The following is a 21,914-nucleotide window of genomic DNA, read 5'->3' as shown; positions in this document are numbered from 1 at the left end:
TTCAGAATTACTTTCTGATTCTTCTACCCACAATTTATAAAATGACTAGATTTTCAGGGCTTTATATCCATTTATCGATTACTTACCCGAATATACGTGATGCTCACTTCTGCAGACAAGTGTTTTTTTTTTGGCAAAATCCAAAACAAATGGTTAAGAAATAAATGAGTTCAAACATACAAAATGCACAATTAGCTGAGCCACACTCAAGTATTAAAGTAGAATTTACCACACGAGAGCCACGCCGTCCGCACCCTGCCCTTCCTTTTCATCTTGGGTATCACACCAAGGGGCACACAACAAAACAAGTAGGAGTGGCGCCAAGCTACTTGATCATCCAATTCATGATCACATGTGTTAAAGCAAAGTTCCATCCAAAACATATATATCTTGAAGAGACTGTATAACGTAACAATGGATGTTTTGCAATCTGTGCAAATAGATATTATTTAGAAGAAAAAAAAAGAATTCCAGTTTTTTTAGTCCAGTGTCATAACTTGATCTTCCTAAACAGGTTCTAACGTTTGATAAAAGACAGCTTTTCTTCAATATTTTAACTGTTTCTATTCAAACCATTTAAAGTGCAAACCACTAATGTTACATGAACTGTAGACACAATCGTTCTTAGTTTGGAAGAGTCGTTCTTGATGTTTCCGTTGCACGCTTTCCGCCATTAAACCCAGGACTCCTCATCATCGTTCTCCGTCTTTCCCTCACATTTCTTAGGCCTTGTGTCTGCGCTGGTACTTGCTTGAGAAGAATCTCTTTGAGCATCGGGCCACGCATCCTCCACCACACAGGCCTGGTTAACATTCTTGGAGCAGGGGGTTGGGATTGATGACTGTGAACCCTTTTTGTATCGAGCTGGATGCTTTGATTTCTTGAAAACTGTTTTTTCAGCGGTCACAGTGTTGTCAGGATTTTGAGGCTTTCGGTATGAGACGGGCGTTGGAATTTTAGAAGGTTTTGTCTCCGGTCTGTTGTCCCGTCGTGGCCTGATTTTAGGGCGAAGCTTCAGTTTGTAGATAGAGGGCACCCTTTCTGGTTTCTTCAAAGTACGTTTTTGTTTAAATGACGGTGTCTTGGATTTTATGGGGCTGTCTCTATTATCTTGAGACCCACAAGAAGAAGCAGTACTGGAGTAATCAATGGTACCAGTCGACTTCACCTCGGTATGCTCATTTATTAGGGATTCCGTGTCTATAGCATTAATATTAATACCACCAGCATCAGTAGCATCTTTAGGCTCTAAACTGGTATGGAATCCCAGTCCAGATTCGGGCCTGTTAGCCTGGAAGCTGTTAATTCTGCTGGAATCTGACCCGATGCATTCAGTTTCACTGTAACTGGATTTACCTGACTTTACCCAAGCCATCATTTTACTTTTGGGAGGAATTTTAGTCAACCAATTTTCAACATCTACTTTATTAAGGGTTGGTGGGCCTTTACGAAGTTCAGCAATAATCGTGTCAAAGCTGCGCCCATTATGAGGAGCTTCTGCTGGATCATATGAGGAGACACTGCCAATGACTTTCTGTCTGTTGAAAACTGGGGACGAGGAAACGGGAGAAAACCTCTGACTCGATGAACTTCCTGCTGTTCCTTTCGGTTGTTTAGATGCTCGATCTTGTCTGTGATTCACATCAGCATGACCTCTGTTATTGTTTTTATCTGGATCAGCATCTAGAGCCTGCATGTTTGAAAGTATTTCATCCTCCAGACTTTTGTAGAGCTTTGATTCTTCTTCAGGACCAATTGGAGGAGGAGTAAAAAGGTATTCTCTGTCTTTAATTACGCAATCATTTTTATTAGTAAGACTTGCTGAGGAATGCACTTCATTGTTTATTACAAGACTTGGAGGCCTAAGAGCATTTTGTCTTGGAAAATTCACACCAAGTCTGCCAGCTTTTGTCGGGCTTTGTCTCACATAATCACTGCTGGAAACATTTTTATTGTTATTATTATCTAAGATGTTCACCTCACTTAATTGGACTTTATTTCCCATCTGACTATTTCCAAAAGGAGTTGAAGGTCTGCTAGTGGAATGGCTACTTAAAAATGAGTTTTTATTGCCTACTTGCTTGCTAGGACTAGATGGGCGATTCACAGCTTGTGTTGCAAAGGACCTGGAAGGTTGGTTGACATTTAACTGGGCCGGAGTACCAGCCTTTATATCTTGTTTCGGAGGACGTGCCAGTTGTTTAGTTGGGCTAACAGAGCGGTTTGGAGTTTCGGGTCTCTGCATGACATTTGTGTTTGTAACAACAGATGACACACGCTGGTTTTGACTATTGGCAGTTAATGGCATAGAGATTCTATTCGAATTCGTTTGCGTCTTCTGTTTAGTCTCTGTTAAAAGGCTTTTAGGCCAGGTTTGCTCCAATCTGCCATCCTTACTTTGTTGCTGTTGAAACATAAAATGACCATCTAGTGACCGAACAGCATCTTGAGTTTTAGGGTGCTGGACATCAGTGAAGGATTCAGAGCTATACTGAAAAGGGCCAGGAAGACTTTGACCAGAATAAGAAGTCAAACAATTTCTGCTCTTGTCTCTACCTTGCCTGCTGATTGTAGCTGAATCATTTTCTTCATGAATAATCTGTTTTTTGGATGATACCTCTGAGTGATCTTTTAATCTGAAAATAAAAACATAGAAATTACAAGTTAAATAAAAATAACTTTGTCTAGAGGGGCTGTTTGTTAAACAGTGGCTTTTCATCAGCTAATGAATGTGCTCTTGGTGAACAGCGTCCTCTTGTATTGACACTCCACACTAACTGGACGTATTAAACTGTCTTTCTTGTAGCGCAAGTTAAGTATAAAGCTTAAGTTCAGTAAACTATACACCATGTTCTCCAGATAGCTATTTAAGCCTACATCTTCATTCCCGGTTATTCTGCACTGTGCAATTACAGATACTCAGGAGCGGAATGGGTCTCAAAACCTGCCCAGGTACCCTTCAACGAGTGAGGTGACGAGGTCGACCCACTCGGCCCATTATTCATTGTAAATTTATGATGAGTCCGCAGCTCACTACTTGCTATGAGCCTATGATATGAATTCTATCTAAACTGTTGCCAAACTTAATCTGTACACTGTTGTTTAGACATAACTTAAAATTTGACGACATGCTTAGAAATAAAATTTAATGAAAAATAAGGATTTAGTAACACGGCTTACACGTTATTAGAGTACATGTCAAATGTCAATGTCATGTCCAAGTGCCAGTACCCTAGTAGGCTAGAAGCTTACGCAGTTCGCTGCTTTTAGCAGCCACATCATCGACATTACTGTTAGTGTCAAGTTTGGCTAGTTTACTTTTCATCAACATCAACATGAACGCCTCAAGATGTTCGTGCGTCATTGAGTTTCTCAGGCGGCTTTTGATTCTCTTCAATGCAGAGAATGACCTTTCACACTGCACTTGCGACACAGGCAGCGTTAGCAGGAGCTTGTAGGCAAGCCCAATGCTCTTGTAAGCATCAGTTAAGAGGTTCAACCGGAGTAGCACCTTGTAGCAGCAGAGAGGACAGTCTTTACAAGACTTGTAAGTTGACATTGTTGTCCCATCTTGTTCATGGTCACAAGAACTTAAATACTAGATATGAGATAAAATAAATTGCAATAATGTATATGCCAATTGAAATGTAGCGGTATCGAAACAGAAATTGGCAAAAGGCAGATTTGACCAAATTTTTTGCTGCAACGTTGTGTATTGACAACTAAAACACCTTAATGACGTAATCCAGTATATTATATAGGACTATATAAATCGCAGTACCAGACAGATAATGTTTAGTAGTTGTTTAGAAAATTAATTTTAATGTCAAACAGTAACCAGTACATATAATTTACTTCATGAAATGGCCGGCCCATGACCAGACCAGAGTCCGTGGCCCACTGGGCATTGCCCATATCTGCCCCTACAGATACTAAATGTCCAGGGGGCATGTGGCTGCTGCTCTGTTTGGTTGGCATTCCTTTTAGAGTCAATCCCAGCCTTGTTAAAACATTCAGTTTAGTAGTGGACTGGAAGAATATTTAACAATGACCTGGGAGTAACCGAATAGCCAATTGACCTCGGTCTCATACTGTACACTTTTACTTTAGTTTAAGGCCTGCAGGTCTCCAGGAGATATTATTTCTTCAAGACTTGCATCATACTTTGAATTTATGTGTTTGTTTCTTATGTGGCTACCAAGCCTTTGACCTTTACCAGTGTAGCCTGTCAAGCTAGTCTTTATTTTAAAGCCCTATATAAAAATCAAATATTTGCTTACAATTATTAAAAAATATTTTGTATTTCAAATTACATAATTGAAAGGACAAGTTTTTAAACAATTCATCCATGAGTTGACAGTCTGTTGAGGTACCAATGAGACCGTACTCACCAGTTTTCTCTTTCTTCTGTATTACGTCTTGTATACTAACTCTCTGAAGAAAAACCTGTCTTTTATGTAAAATTGTCTTTAATGTTGTCAGTCCATTTCAGTCCAAGTCTACCTATTGTCTCTTCCAATAATACAACATTCCTTAAACATTTGGCCCATTTCTTCTTCTTCCATTTCACTACTTCTAATCTCATGGACTACAGTATGTCTGCTGCTTCACCCACTCTGCCCATTTCTTCATTATATACTCCAGCTGTCCATCTGATTCAAAGCACACATCTGTAACATGTCATCTGAAATGCTCCGATCTCGTTCTTGTTTTCTACATTCATTGCCTATGCCTCCAAGCCACAGAAAAACATTGAAGACACATGCTTCTCAAATTATTTTTTTGCGAAAAGCTGTATTTCAATTATTCCAAATGGTTTTCAGTTTTGAGTCGGCAGCTTTAGCCAGAGATATCCTATTTATTATTTCTAACAGACAATTGTGAACAAAAGAAAGTTTATATTCAAGGCATTTAAAACTGTCAACATTGTTCAATATATTTCAAATCAATACCCTTTGGTTTTTTTTTTACAAAACATTGTGGTCTCCATCTTCTTTTCATTGACACTAATTCTATGCTTCTTCTTGAGTTTTGCAACAAGTTTTTCTGCTTTTCTAAGAATGAAATCAATCTTGTCTGCAAATTTTAATTTAATTCAAAGTGTGCCACTTGTTTAGTTTTTCTTTGTTCTTGACTTTGTTAATTAATCGAGGGCTTCAGTCACAGTTGGCAATAGAATACAACCTTGTCTACAGTCTACTGTTGTTCGTAAGAAATTAGTCAGCTTTCCTTCCACTAATTCTCCTTGGTTGTATAAGTTCTTGATTATGGTTATTAGGTCTATTGGCACTTGGTAAGATTTCAAAACGTCCTAGTTTTATAGGGGTAACAGCTATAGTACACATTAACCACTGATATTTTTGAAAAGGGCCGATAGCTGTCCTTTGAATCACACAAAGAATATGAGTTCTAGTGACAACACATTGTCTTTTATACCATATGAAGATTTAATATTTATGATAGAGTTAGCAGTCAGATTCAAAATTCAATACATTGTACCTACACATAAGTGGTACTTACAGTTTGGAAGTGCTCCTCTAAATTACTGCTTATGTTTTTATTTTATGTGCACAAATAACAGCATTTTGGAAAGGCATTCTATTTGTGAAGATTATGTCATATAGGTCTGTTGACATACCGTATAAATTATATACACAACTTGCAAAACAAAATTAAACACGTTACAGCAGCTTTTACAACACTTGAATGTAACCAATTTAACTTTTTGCATATATTCCATTTTTAAAAACTGAAAATTTATCTTGTCCATTTTCACCCTACCTTTTTATCTGTTTAAAAAGAAAGCTGATTAGACACATTGTGTGAAATTAAAACACTTTTCAAAATCATAACAGCAGCAAACTATTATTAAAGAAAAGATCAACAGGACATGGCATGTGATGAGCTGGAGAAGCAATAAATCTACAGTAAGTACTCCATTTATCTTGTGTACCAACTGCTATTTTTGTTGCAACACTGACTTTTTTAGGAGCGCACTAACACACTCCATTAATTTATTGTCTGACAGTCTAAGCCTTTGCATTGACTTACAAATTTGACAAAAGTAGGCAGGCATTCAAGTGTTTTGTCAGGCTATAAATGGGAAACTGCATAAAAATAACCCTACCTGCAAGGGTCTGTTAAACTGCTTTCCTGGGATTGTCCTGAATTTTTCAAGGCAATATTTTTAACCATTCCTTCAGATACAGAAGAAGTAAGTTTTGGATTGCTTGTACTTCTTATACGCAGGCCTCTATACGGTGCTGATGGAGTCCATTCTACCTCAGGGACAGGACTTTGTGACCGAGCAAGAAGCAGTGCAGGCTGTAGCTTTCCTTGTCCGTCCTGTTTTGGAGTCAGTCGAGCTTTAATCTCATGGACTGGTGCTGCAGACCTCTGAGGACTAACAAACCTCATTGCTTGTTTATGAGCTGTATTATGGAAACAAAAATTAAAGTTTGTTAGAGTAAGCTTGCAGCATATAAGATATTCAAACAAAAGTGCTGTTTAAATGAGGAGGAGATTCATATTAATTAGGAAGCACCGACACCCATAATCTCATGTCTGACATTGCATCACTACTTCAAATTCTTATTAAAGTAAATATTTTAATTACCAGCATTTTAAGTAGGGGGATTGCAGCCAGGTTCCAGAGTAGTTAATTATAAAGTAAATGATGATCAGTTTGTCATGGCACATATTTTAAATATATCTGCAAGTCCTATCAAAAGTAAATTTGTATTTGAATTTGCTTTTTTTCAGCACTGAAAATTAATGAACTTCAGGAATAAGTAAGTGACTAGCCTCACAGAACTTGAATTCTGTCATGTAAATCCTAGGAAAAAAACAAATTACTAATGTATATTTAGGCAAAAAATTTTTTTATCATTAACAATAATAAACAAAGAGACAAATTTAGTTTGATTCATAGACTAATACATCTCTCTATAATAATAAAAAAATCTTGAGAAGAAAGACGAGACGTGATTTTTTCAGAGAGACACTTTCACATCCCGCGAGCCAAGAGATTTAACCACGCTCGGGGCCAGAAACAAAAGACAAAGAGTAGATGACAAAGTAGAATGTCATAAAGAATTCAAAAACGTTGGCGCAATACACATGCAGAGCAGGTTAGAGATAATGGAAGTACGAGAATCCGAAAGTCTCAAAAAAATGATAGTGAAGATCGCATGAGCGCAAACAAACGGAAATTATTACTCGGTGAGATAAAGGAACAGCGAAAAGAGATCAAATATATTGTTTGGATATAAACTTTAAGTCAGAGACTTGAAGACTGTCTAATTCGTGTTGCCATCGGGGAAAAGTAGGGTTTCTTCCCAGTGAAGAGGCGTGTCTGCGAGAATTAAAAGATTTGTTGTTTGGTGAAAGTGAAATCCCGCGAGAGAAAATTTCAAGCCCCACGAGACAAGACTTTATGCAAAGAGATTTGGAAAAGCCTGCCTACATCTAAAACATTTACATCCACACACATGGTTCAATCATTTCTCATTTGTGTGAATGCTTTTGTCAGACACAGTTCGTGTAGAGAGAAAGAAACGATATTCATTCACGGGCAGTTATGCGTTGCGTTGTCACGATGTAATTCCAAACACGGAATCAAAATTCGATGCGATATTGACAAAAAGGTAAAAGCGAAAAGAGATCGAATATATGGACAAAGGTGATATGACAGAAGTATGTAGATATTGTTTGGCTTTAAACTTTAAAGTCGGAGACTTGTAGATCATCTAATTTATGTTGCTGTCAGGGAAAAATAGTGTTTCTTCCCAATGAAGAGGCCTATTCGCGAGAATTAAAAATTTATTGTTTGGTGAAAGTGAAATCCACATATGCAAGCGACAGAGACGCCAAGTTGCTGTTGCATAGCGCAGGCAGGGGGGTTGGCGAGCGAAGCCCCCTAGTAATACTTTAAGTAAACTTATCATGTGAAAAGTGTGTTTCACTTCAAAGTTAAGCAAAGGCTAAAAGGGATGATCATGATAACTGATAACATGATATTTACATTCTGCCAGGTAATGCATTTCAGCTGGCCACCAATGTTTCAGGAAGGGTAGACTGGGATGGATCTGCAGTAGGTCTGCAGGTAAGAAATACATGGAAGGTACCAGGCACCAACATTTCACACGCTATAGATGAAATAAGGAATTTTATAAATGTGAAAAATAAGGTTATCTTGCCTTCATCAATTTACATAATGTAATCAGGATCAGAAACAGAACACAAGCATCTTAGTTTGTCCACCATGGGCTAGTAGGTGCTGATTTCTCCTGGAAAATGGCATAGTGGGGACAATACAAAATCTGAATGAGGGAAACCTGATTTTGCAGCATATGTTGTGCGCTGGACTATGCAGGCTTGTGAACAGAAGGAATGAACGAAGGATGAATAACACAGACTATATTCAGCTATCAAGGAGCAAGAAATATCAGATCAGTATATTTTCGTTTGCAACAAATTATAAAAATAGCTAGATTACTGTGGAGCGACAGTTTGCAACAATTTCACACAGTTTGCATTTCCTTCTAATGGAGGAACAGTACCAGGAAGAAGCCCAACATCACTTCCACTCCATGTCTGATTCTGCCCCTTCCTGGAAAGAAGAAAAAAGTTCTGCCCCTCCTACAGGACTCGACGATTTGATCCCTTGAACTGATGGAGGAAGAACATACTTCCTGTGTTCTCTAATGTTCTTATTTTCCACTGTGGTGCCATCAAAGAAGTCGTCAACTTTACAATTATTTTACAAACAATTAAGGACAGACTTAAAAATGAAACAAGTTCTCTTATCTACATACCAAACATTCTTATGGTTTTTTATATTCACCTACAACAGTAAACACACTTCTTTAATATAAAGTCATCTTATAAAGACATTTTATAATATCTGAATATTCCAGTTTTTTAAGTGACTGTAAATGATTTAACAGCAATCCTGTACCACCAGAAATTATTTAATTTCCAAGATAATTGCCATTGTAACACAGAGGAAAACCCATGAAGACATAGGGAGAACATGTAAAATCAGCATGGTCGAGAACTTGGCCTATTTTAATTAGCTGCACTCAGCTGAGCATTAGACAAAGAGTCAAAAAAGGTGTGAATGGGAGAAGATTGTTTCTGTTCATCCAGATTATTTTTTGTGCAAATTGTATTTTTTCATTTGCTTTCTATGTAAAATTTTGCTTATTTATATTTTATTTGCACATCGTTTGAATGAATAGTAAGCATACAGGTTTGCCCATCTTCAGCAAAAATGACTGTCATTAAAAGACATAAATTAGGTTTTATATGATTATTGTTAGATCCAACTACTGAAAAAATGTTGATGGTTAAAGGTGAGAATTAGTGTCAGTGAAGGGTCCAACTTTAATTTGTCGGAAAACAATTTCACAAAACAGTGTACAACGGCATTATAAACTGAGTGAGCAAAGTATCAGGAACAACTCTGTACCTGCTTATACATGCAATTATCTAATCAGCCAATCATGTGGCAGCAGCACAATGCGTAAAATCAAGCAGATATACACCAAAAGCTTTAGTTAATATGTACATCAAGCACCAGAATGGGGAAAAAGATGTGACCTCAGTGATTCTGACCATGGTATGATTGTTGGTGCTAGACAGGCTGGTTTGAATATTTCTGCAAACGCTGATCTCCTGGGATTTTACTTTACTGAGAATTGTGTCACAATCAAAAAAAACATCCGGCAAGTCTGAGAACAGAAACATGTTGTTGGTGAGAGAGGTCAGAGGAGAATGGCCAGACTGGTTCGAGCTGACAGAAAAGCTATGATAACTCATATAACCACTGTGTATAACTGTGGTGAGCTGAAAAGCATCTCAGAATGTACAACACGTCAAATCTTGAGGCAGGTGGGTAACAACAGCAGAAGACCATGTCAAAGTCCACTCATGTCTGCCAAAAACAGAAAGCTTAGGCTGCAGAGGGCAAAGGCTCACCAAAACTGAATAGTTGAAGACTGGAAATTGTAACCTGGTTTGGCGAATTTTGATTTCTGCTGAGGCACAGAGATGGTAGTGTCAGAATTAGGTGGCAACAGCATAGAGCCAGGTACCCAACCTGCCTTGTGTCGATAGTCAAGGGTGGTGGGGGTGGTGTAATGGTGTGGGGAAAAGTATTCTTGGCACACTTTGGGCCCATTTAAACTAATTAATCATCGCTTGAATTTTTTAGCCTATTTGAGTACTGTTGATGACTACTGGGCATCCTTCATGGCCACACGTTATCTATCTTCTAATGGTTACTTCCAGCAAGATAATGTGTTAAGTCATCACAACCTGGCTTCATGAACATGACAATGTGTACAGTGTTCATTAGTGGCCTTTCCACACACCAGATCTGAATCCAAAAGAACACCCCTTGGATGTGGTAGAATGCAAAAATTGCATGATGCAGTCATGTCAGCATGGACCAGAATCTCAAAGGAATGTTTCTAGCATCTAGTAGAGCCCATGCCATGAACAATTGAGGCTGTTTTGAGAGCAACAGTTGACCCAAACCAATATTAATATGCTTAATAAGTGTTAGTGGGCTATAGGATTCTCATGAGCTTAAGAATAAATGTTTCAAATGTAGCATTGGATATGCAGAACATTCAGGTTTGGTATGAATTTGTTTAGTTCCCAGAGGCTTTTTTTATAATCAATATACTGTAGATTTGCTTTGCGAAGCACTCCACAGAATTTTTTTCCCTTTGGGAAATCTTGTATAAAATAACAATTGATATTTATTTTTTGAAAAGCTGTGCAACATTATAATTGAACCTTCCCTTCGAATGACCAATTTAACATAAGCTTTAATCAACTTACATATGGAAGTACAACGACAAGGGTCATGTTTATCCAGATAGTGCTCAAGTGTGTCCCATCCACCTCCCACTCGGACCATAACATGCTTTCTCAGAATCTGGTCAGAAAAAAAAATGAAATTAAAAATATGACACCCTCAAGTATAAATAAATAAATCACACAGGCCTATTAAAAACATTTGAAATGTTTTCCAAAAAAATCACATTGAAAGCAAAGAAAACATTCTCATATTGACAATTCTAATCAGACCATTGTGTCCAAGAACTGTTATATTTATGAGACCATTTCATCAGTCAGTTTTCTTTTTTAAAAAAATTATGATAATAAAACATAATGTCTGTATTGTTTTAGTCAAGTCTGCTTAGTCAGCCTTTGGATACAGCAATTAAAACAATAAATAAACTGTAACCTCTTAAACATCCACTGGGTTATTCATGTTACAGTATTAAATGGCTGCAGGACATGATCATATTTCTAACAGGTTCATATATTTTTTGAGAAATATACTTTTGTTTCTGGGTGAAGAAGTGCTATGGATATGAATTATCATACAAATGTGTAAAGTAAAATTAAAATCCATACCTTAAATATATCACTTTTCTTGAAAGAACTCAAGCAGGATATGACAGTAAAATGTCTAAAAGAATAACTAAATTGCCTAAAACTAATCTTATTTTAACCAGTACACATAGTAAACAGAAATAAATATTATGCTAGACAAGAGATATAAAAAAACCAAATTGATTTTCAAGTATAGTTTTGGTTTGGTTTGTAAATAAGAATTTTTAAAAGCAGGTTTCTCCAGTTAAGACATGTTGCAAAATGAAAATGATTTTTAAGAGTCAGAGAGCTTGTGGATTCATTTGTGTCAAGTGGAACTAATTACTGAAGTGCTGTATGATTAGGCTGCACAAATAGTTCACTTACTACTCTGCAGTTAATTCAAAACACAGCAGCAAGGATCATAACAAGAACAAAGAATTAAGTGGATACAACTCCCCTTCTTCATAATCACTTCACTGGTTTCAATTAATTTTAGAGCTGATTTTAAAATAATTCTCCTCACAAGTAACTTTGTAAATTGGTTTGCTCCTCCTTACATGACAGAAATAAGTGCTGTCAATTCTCTATGTTGTACATTGCCTCAGTAAATGCAGACTCTCGCAATATTACAAGGATACATTATATAGTGCTCCCAAAGTTTGTCAAGACCTGACTTACCAATATTAGAGGAGCTCAATCAATGCCAGCATTTAAATCAATGCTCAAGACTACTTATTTTAGCATAACACACTCTTGTTAGAACAATTCCTTGGAATAGCTACTCTTATGGCATATCAGTACCTTCTGATATGTGTCTTCTATTAATTGCATTAATAGTTTGCACTTTATCATTTCAAAGTCTTTTCCATTGTCCTTCTTTTGTCCGTGTCTGTGGTGGCACTTTATCTGTGAGTGATTCCATGATTACATTAGACAATATTTTTACAGACATCATCTATCTGAATTTACCTGTGGAATGATCCTGTTCAGAATTTGTCTGACTTAGTATAGCTTGAGTTTGGGCTTAAATTCACTGTTTACATGTGTATATTCTTCAGTATTTCTTTGCTTATGTCATAACATTATATTTTGAATTTATGTTCAATAATATTATGTTCGGGCGGCACGGTGGCGCAGTGGGTAGCGCTGCTGCCTCGCAGTTGGGAGACCTGGGGACCTGGGTTCGCTTCCCGGGTCCTCCCTGCGTGGAGTTTGCATGTTCTCCCCGTGTCTGCGTGGGTTTCCTCCGGGTGCTCCGGTTTCCTCCCACAGTCCAAAGACATGCAGGTTAGGTGGATTGGCGATTCTAAATTGGCCCTAGTGTGTGCTTGGTGTGTGGGTGTGTTTGTGTGTGTCCTGCGGTGGGTTGGCACCCTGCCCGGGATTGGTTCCTGCCTTGTGCCCTGTGTTGACTGGGATTGGCTCCAGCAGACCCCCGTGACCCTGTGTTCGGATTCAGCGCGTTGGAAAATGGATGGATGGATGAATATTATGTTCTAATATTATATTTCTAATTATTGTATATTGTACTGGGCTCATAACTGGAGTATGCTTCACATAAATATATTTATTAGTCAACCACATCTACTGATAAGACACTATGTATAGTAATTTCATCCTTGGCTACCCCCATACTCCTTCGGTACTGTGTCTCTTTGGAGAATCCTTGGTTACCGCTGCTTTGACTTTGTGTCAAATGAGCAGTTGCTCACAGAACGCTAAATGATGCCCATTACCTGCATTGTGAGGGTGTGTTAGTTACGACACTATGGCCATATGGCATGATTCCCAGATGGTGATCCAGCTCACAGTATCCTCATTATAGAGGATCTGAGCGGCTGGACCAGACCAGACCAAGGGGACACCCACATAACACCTGGCTGTGACAGACAGAAGGTCATTTCCGGGGAGTGGCACTGGACTGTGTGACTGCCTGGGAGGTTACCAACCAGGATTCTGAGCTGTTTCGTCATGTGGTGGGTGCAGCAACGAGCTATACCAGTGCATGCTCCCCAACCTGACCTGACCTGATATCCTCACCACTGAGCACCACTAGTATGCCATAGCACTCATTATATCAAATAAAACAAAAATATTTCCAAATCTGGTGAGTACTTAACATCATCATCTGTATAGGTGTGTGATGCTAGAGAAAAAAAGAAATATTCTTATTGGAGAAATTAAAGTCTGAACCAGTTTTTAGTATGAAAATGAGGTATCCGCATCATAAAACAATACCTGTCATCAATTTTGTGTAAATGTATTAATAAAACCCAGAGCTTCTCTACATGAAGAGTTATGGGAATCTGGAAGACATTACTGAGACATATTCTGTAGCTTAAGCAGAAACCTTCACAGACTTTAAGAAGTATCTTGGATGAGATATTAGGACAGCTTAGCTATTAGATAAACAAACAAGCTTGATGGGTTGAATGGTCTTCTCTCATTTGTCAAATTTTTTAAGTACGTATGTTTCTTACACAACTGTCAGGCACATATTCTGGGTATTCCCTTTGCTTCAAACTTTCTGGACAACAGCTTTTACTTACTTATTGGCAAAAGTTGGGTTCATTACACATACCCATCCTCTAAAAGCCTGAGCCACGGGTGACACCAATAGGATTTTCTATTATAAGAGTCTTAAAAATGCTCAAAGCTCTAACCCACATTCCATTCTACAAATGCAAAATTATATTCTTTATTGTTTAAATCCGGGAAAATTAAATATATACTCTACATAAATGACTGAAAAGATTTTCAGTATATGGAAGCCCCTCTTTTAATGCCACCCCTGAGCTGTACCCTCCTTAAAATAATAAAAGTACTCTCTGATCACTCTTAATTGTTACAAATCTCCCCCATTTTTCACTTTTTATTGACTACTTCTTTGTATCCTATTTTCTTTGATTGAGAAAGGAGATGTTAATGTGAATTTGGAAAAGAATATGCAATATGTAAGTGCAAGAACTTTTATAATGTTGGTATTGGATTGATACTTTGAAGCCAATGGAGCTTATTATAAAGACTAATCTATTATGCTAATTTCAGTAAGTTACATTATTTCATATTGAATGTTCCAGGGCACTCTTAAAAGAGAAATCAGGATGTTACATACACGAACAAAGATGATCGTATTGGAGTCACCAACTTTATATTTTCCCTCTGAAACTTTCACCATGGGGAACACAGTGGGACAGGTGCAGCGACTGACCAAATACTGGACCTGCAAAAAAAGACACAACATTGTCAAGTAATTGTGCAAATAAAAAATAATAAAATAATAATATAATACTAAAAATCTTTTATGGCAAACACCAAATGTTACGATTACAAAACTCCTTGAAAATGAAGTACGGTATTTTCTTTATTATTCTAGACTATATATTTGCTAATGCAATTCTTCAGGACATGCACCTCACTAAATATGCCATTTTTCATGCTCAATTATGTGGGCTCACCACTCATTAAGAGGGAACTCCACAGTGTTTGCTTCGCCTGGAGTTTGGAGAAATCACAAAGTGTTCACAAATATTGCTAAACCCAGTGAAATGCTTTGAAGTCAATGGGGAAGGACTAACTGAATTAGATTTGACTGGATTATAATGGTGCAATCGTCTTTAAAGTGTCTCTTAGGGCTATTTATTATTTTCTTTTGTTATTTATTATTTGTTGTGGTCAAAAAGGTGGCCTGAGCTGTGTGGCACTTGTGCCAACCACTGTGCCTCTGTGAGATCAAATAAGAAAGAATGTAGTCAGAGATGCACAATCATATATTTTATCAAAACACACCAGAAATGCCGAAATCGTAGTCAAAAGTCAGAAAAAATACAGTACGTAGGTCTTTTAAAGGCACAAAATTAAAAGTGGCATGTCATAATTGAAGCCGCTTGCTCATTCTTTCTTTTGAATTTGTGCTGAAGGCTCTCCAAACTGTCTGTGCTGATGCTTTGCACTTTTTCTTCTATCAAAAACATACAAATGTCTTATAAATAATAATAAATCTTTCGCTATTACTGTATTATTATTTCATAGAGACTGTGTTTGGATGGGTGGGGGGCAACAGTCTCCCTCAAAGTTTGTTTTTTATCTTCATGTGCCTCCTTCTCTTATACTGACGTGGAACTCGAAGATTGACCTGCACATCTGGCGACAAACAGAGACAGCTTATTATTTATGCTGTATATGTTTCATAAAAATAAAATTTTGAGAACCTGAATTATTTACTTATCTGTTCTACCACTGTGTCTATAATACAGATGATCAGCGGTATATACCGTAGGGGCAGTCTCATCCAATGCTGGCTATTACAGCTCCTGGAGATGCAGCACTGGACTTGCAAAGCATTATGGGGCACTGGGAAAAAAGTTCTCCTAAACCAGCTAAACTATCAGCAAATAATTTGACAAACAAGGGTGAATACAAATACAGCTCATCACTGATACAAACTAAGAGGCAAGTGTGTTAAAGAGGTTGGTCTATTGTGCCTAAGCACATTGAAGATGTAGAACATGTCTGCAAAGGCAAATAAACTAAAATCCTCCATTATAATGGGAAGCCTTGTCCTTTTTTTTGAGAAAAAATTAAAGCATTTGTCTTGAAAGAGCCATAGAATAAAGCTCATTATCTCCACTGTTTGTTTTATACAGTTTTTTCTTTAACTTTCTTGGGTTACCAGTAATTATTGGGTATGTGAAAATTAACTTGGGTATTTGAAAAACTCAGAGAGTGGTCTGAAGGTGTAGTTTGTTTTATTTCAAACTAGGGGGGTTCGCCCCCTGCTCGCTTCGCTCACCAACCCCCAGGCCTGCGCTATGCGCTAGCTTCTTTGGGGTTCTGCCGTTCGCGTATGGGGATGCGGATGTACAATTTAAAAGGATTTTTATTTTCATGGGAATTGTTACATATGCATCAATGCAATGAATAACTACCCGTGATTGAATTTCGTTTCTTTCTCTCTATTAAATAAAACAACTTTTTTGAATATTTGGCCCTGAGATTTATTAATTGTCTTCGCAAAAGCTATTCTAACCGAAAACTGTTAACATTTTAATATGAATGGCATATCAAGATTTCCTTTGATGTCTAATGTTATCCGTAGAAGATGTACTACATTACCTTTCTTGGATACAACCTTCTTTCAACAGTAATTCGTGTGTTGTAAGACTGGACGTTGTTAACGGTTGTAGATATTCTATGGGATATTGTAAGTTGTTGTTTTCATCTTCTACACGATCACCACCAACTGTTTCAGCATAGTCTATTGATATGCATTTAACCAATTGGATGTGTAACCGATCTTCATTTTTGGCATTAATTCATTTGACTTCCTCGTTTCTTAGTGCTAGGTTTGTCCGTGTACTCATTTTTTATGTTGATAACCCTTCATGATGAAATTCTTCAATAAGATTTGGACATACTGTAATACATCTTATTTAATTGGGAACTTAAAGTGAGGACAACGTTAAAATGTATAAGAACTGAGAGCGCAGGAAGTGTTTCTGACAAAAGCTTTCACACGAATGAGAGGTGAGGTCTTGTTTGAAAACATTTGAGAGGAGGGCGTGACTTGAAAAAATATCAAGGCAAAAGTCTTGTCTTGCGGGACTTGAAAAAATCTCTCTTCCAAAAAGTCGTCTCCAAAAAGCCTAGTTGCGTAGAAGGATTTTTTTATATAATAGATAGAGACATTTATAGTGCTATATATTTAAATAATATTTAAGCATTTATGTGTTTTTTCATAGATCTAAGGACTACCTATTCTGTGACCAAACTTACCATTTCATCAAGGTTCTTGAAGTCCGATGTTCGCCGTTGAGGCTTAGCAACGACTACTTCTTTGGGCGGAAGTTCTAGCTCTTCACGGATCTCTTCTTCAATCTCTTCTTCAAGCTGAATGAGAACTGGTGCTGCCATGCCAAAGCGAGAAGCACGACGCGCCACTTCCAGTAGGCACAGAACAAAATTTTTCTCATTTTTCCTAAGAACCAGGTCCTCAGTTTCAAACATCAGTACATCTGAAGACAGGAAATAGAGACATTTAGATGTAGCACTACATCATTTTCTTGTTCATTTTGCACATTAGAAAATGAGAAGAAAACCACCACTCCAGAACTTAACAGCTAAAGTCAGCTGATTATTAGGACTAAGAAGTTTACATCACTCAATAAGAGAGTTGTTAAACTGTCACATATTTTTAAGGCTGTGGTCTTGTGCAGAGTCTTTGATTATGCTTCAGATTAATAAGAAACATTAGTTTCAAAAGTACTAATGTTAGGTTTGCACATATATCATTGCAGCATATATAAACATCAAATTTCCAGTTCTAAATTGACAGATGAACATTTGCACTCGGGATTCAGTTATCAGTGTTTATGTGAACACACTAATATACACTTGTGTTAATTTAACACTGGCAGTGCTGATGCATACTTCAAAGAGGACTTATGGTTATGGCCTTGTATGCATACATCAATGATTAAAACGATAGATATTTTCTGAACATATTTTTTCAATTATAGGAAAAATAAAGCCTGTCCAGGCAGCTTTGTGTGCAATGGAGGAAGCAACCTTGGAAGAGACATTCCTGAATTTTGGCTTTCAGTTACACACCTACACAGCAAGTGTCCAGGCCTAAGGTGTTTCTTATATACGCAGAGACCACCATACTTCAGATGGGCAAAAGAAAACATTTTTTATGCTCTCTAGTATTTGTTTTAATCATACAAATTCCACAAAAGTTGAATTTTGTGCATACTACATTTTTATTACCTTATTGAAGATATCCATATTTATTATTTACAAAAACACCTCTATTAATTGGGTTGCAAAATATAGAACGACAGTAAACAATTAGAACATATATTCTACTTTTAGTTGATCTTTATGTCTCTGCATTGTAGGAAAGGTGATTTGCTTGGCATTTTGGGCCACAATTGTGAGCTGTGCTGTGTAAACATCTACATTTGCAAAGTTCATCTCTTTAAAGAACAAGCTTTAGTAAATAGAGTTTAAAGCAATACTAAAGGCACACATATCTCTGGGAATCCAGACTCCTGTATCTGGTGAGAAGCTAACAAGAGCAATGCTTCAAATGCCAGTCCTGAATAATGCATCAAAGCATAAGATCTCACAATAGTTGTATCTAAGTAAATACATGAATAGAGTTAAGTAATCCACAGAGTATCAATTTATCAAACTGTCCTTTTTATCAGGTGTATGTCAACAGCCTGCATTACGCTGAAGACAGAGAGTGTTTAATCATGCTTTGTTTCCTTAGAACCCACAAAATATTCACTTTGACTTTTTAATTTATGCCCATCTACATTTGTGAATGGCCTTACACACACACACACACACACACACACACACACACACACATACACGCAGAGGAGCCGTCTTGACTCTACGAACTCAAAATACATTCTATTAAAGATATTTATTTAGAGTATTTCTATGAATTTTGACTTTGTCTGTTATAACTGACTGTGGGCCCCCAGAGGTTTCTCCAGGAATAATAATAATAATAATACATTTTATTTATATGTAGGCGCCTTTCTAAACACTCAAGGACACCGAACAATAGATAAAACACACATTATAAACAAAACTAAAATACAAACATTAAAATCAGACAGAGCAATTGTAATCAAAGAGAAAAAGCAATCTTAAAAATTATTGAACATTAGGAATGCTGCTGACTGGATGTTTTGTTTTTTTTCTCCTCCATTTTCAACTGGCCATTGTTCAACAATTATAATTCACGGTCAGATGGTGCTGGGCTTTATTTATGTTAATCAGTTACAAAACAGCATTGTTTTCCTGTCTGTATAAACAAATCTGTGTGCTTATACAGTATGTACTAATTATGTAATTAGTAATTTGTAAAATTTGTATTTGTATTTAACTGTTAGTTATAACAGACAGTCAAAATTCATAGAAATACTCTAAATAAATATCTTTAATAGAATGTATTTTGAGTTAGTAGAGTCAAGACGGCCTCTCTTTGTGTTCAAAACTATAAATAACTGGGGGGCTCGCTTCACTTGCCAACCCCCGTGCGGGCGCTACATGCTAGCTACTTCGCGGCCCTGCCACTCACATATGGGGAAGCGGATGTACAATTTAAACAGATTGTTATTTTCATGGGAATTGTTACATATACATAATAGAAATAACTGTTTAGCATTACAGTGAGTAATTAACCATAGTAAAAAATACTAAAGCATAATAAATTGAAAGAAAATTATGTTTCATGTTGCGTTTGAGGTATTTGTTGCGTTATACATTTTCATTCTGTTTGGCTTTGAAATTAACATGCAAATACTTTTTAAACTTATACTTTTACTTTAATACTTCAGTTAAAACAATATTTGGAATTAACTTTTCGTCAATATCGCATTGAATTTTGATTCCATGTTTGGAGTTAGATCGTGACAACGCAACATATAACTGCCCGTGAGTGAATATCGTTTCTTTCTCTCTAATAAATACACCGACTTTTTCGAATGTTTGTCCCTGTCATTTGTTAATTGTCATAGCAAAAACTATTCTAACTGGAAATTGTAAACGTTTTAATATGAATGGCATATCAAGATCTCCTTTGGTGTCAAATGTTGTACAGTACTACATTACCTTTATTATCGTCTGTTAAAATTTTACATGTCAGAATTGTTTGACCAATTCTGAATAAAATTAATCTTGTCCAAATGCATATCCCATCACTCACAGACCAGACGGTGTTAACGGTTGTAGATATTCTATGAGATATTGTAATTTGATGTTTTCATCTTCCACACCATCACCACCAACTGTTTCAGCATAGTCTACCAATTTTCCATGTAACTGATCGACAATTTTTACGTTAATTCATTTGACTTCATCATTTCTCGGTGCTAGGATTACCCGTGTACTAATTTCTTCTGTTGTTAACCCTTCAGGATGAAATTCTTCAATAAGATTTGGACATAATAAGTCTTCTTTTATTGGGAACTTAAAGTGAGGAAAACATAAAAATTACTAAGAGCTGAGAGCGCAGGAACTGTGTCTGACAAAAGCATTCATACGAATGAGAGGCGAGAGGACCGTGGACGTGGGCTGTTAACCGTTGAGAGGAGGGCGGGACTTGAAAAAATCTCTTGGCAATTGTCTCGTCTCAAGATTTTCTTTTATAATAGAGAGACAATGTGAAATTTCCAAATTGAAGAAAAAGAAATTCAACAAAGATAAGAAATGTGATTTAAATCATTTGTAATTTAGTGAGGTGAATAAAGTTTGACATTGAGCCCTTCATTTAACCAGTTCTCCCCTAACTGAGCATTGCTAACACCTTTTAGTTTAGATACACTTTAAAACAATAAATATTGCACAGTTAAGTACTGTATTGTTACGTTTACTGCTTTGGGCTAGTTTTCCTGGAAAAGTAAAAATGAAGCTTATTTAATAAAACCGGTAAGGTCTATCCTAATTCTGAAGCCATACTCTAGGTCATAAGGAGCAAGTGATTCACTGTGAAAATTTTAATTCAATTCAGTTTATTTTTGTATAGCGCTCATCTCTGAGTGCAGGTGCAGAGCACTGTTAATATGTTATTATTCTAAATAAACACTCATTATATTTAAAGCTTCTTCACAGATTTTCATTTCCTGAACTTTAGACACTGGGTAAGACATGATGTCTAGTGTTGCTCATGATGGAGCATGGCATACTAGCACCTTTGGGATGGGGAAGGAAACTAGAGGACTCGATTAAAATGCAAGAGAACACAGAGAGAACACGCAAGCTCAAACAAATGGAGTAACTAGTCATTGAGCCCATGTGCCCTGGGATGTGATGCAGCAATATTAACCACTGCACCAATGTTTATCCCATTTTTTCAACATATAAAATGGAGATTACAATGGAATACAACATTTTCAAAAATGTTCAGTGTTATAAAATCCTGCAAATTTAGTAACATGACACACACAGTGTATTCTTTTTAGAATAGCAAAGAATAGCAAAGTCTAATAACAGTAGGGTTAAATCAGGGATGACATGGTAGTAGTATGACAATAGTATTTGTCTAAAGGAAGAGGAGATAGAGTAACCTGAGATAAATGAGCAAAAAGATTTCTACACATAAAACATTAAACCTATGTGTGTGTGAATGGAGCCTTGAGGTGGCAGTACTTACCGCTTCACTACTCTGAAATATTTTTAGTCTAAACAAACAACAAGTAAAAGGATGTTAGTTACAGATAGATAGTTTTGCGCAAATGAAAGCAATATTCTGAAAATGCTTACATTTTCTGTGAATTACATTCACCAGGAACGTGAGAGCAAAGTACACTGATGGTAAACATGCTGTCTTTCCACTTTCAGTGAAGGTTGTTCTTTTCGACATGTGCTTTGCTTCTCCCTTTTAACAGTATACTGTATACAGAAATATTTGCTGCATCTATGTGTCTGCTCATAGAAAAATCAATCAATACAACAGGGTGCTATGTTGTGCAGTGTGGAGAGTTGGCGGAATTGGATAAAGA

General features: G+C 36.8%; 1 protein-coding gene across 1 annotated transcript in view; it reads right to left on the bottom strand.

Annotated features, from left to right (window-relative positions):
• Positions 1-596: 596 nt before the first annotated feature.
• Positions 597-21,914, bottom strand: part of LOC114656562 (GAS2-like protein 2A) — a 32,106-nt gene continuing 10,788 nt past the window's right edge. The window contains exons 2-6 of the mRNA XM_028808203.2: positions 17,170-17,408; positions 14,510-14,617; positions 10,852-10,948; positions 6,128-6,431; positions 597-2,636 (exon numbers count right to left, since the gene is read on the bottom strand). Coding sequence (XP_028664036.2) covers positions 674-2,636; positions 6,128-6,431; positions 10,852-10,948; positions 14,510-14,617; positions 17,170-17,408 — 2,711 coding nt within the window. The 3' untranslated portion in view covers positions 597-673. The remainder of the gene's footprint in view (positions 2,637-6,127; positions 6,432-10,851; positions 10,949-14,509; positions 14,618-17,169; positions 17,409-21,914) is intronic.

Source organism: Erpetoichthys calabaricus, chromosome 8 (assembly GCF_900747795.2).
Source record: "Erpetoichthys calabaricus chromosome 8, fErpCal1.3, whole genome shotgun sequence".
Classification (NCBI taxonomy): Eukaryota; Metazoa; Chordata; class Cladistia; order Polypteriformes; family Polypteridae; genus Erpetoichthys; species Erpetoichthys calabaricus.
Note: the sequence above shows the minus strand (reverse complement) of the source record. Positions and strands in the feature narration are given on the sequence as shown.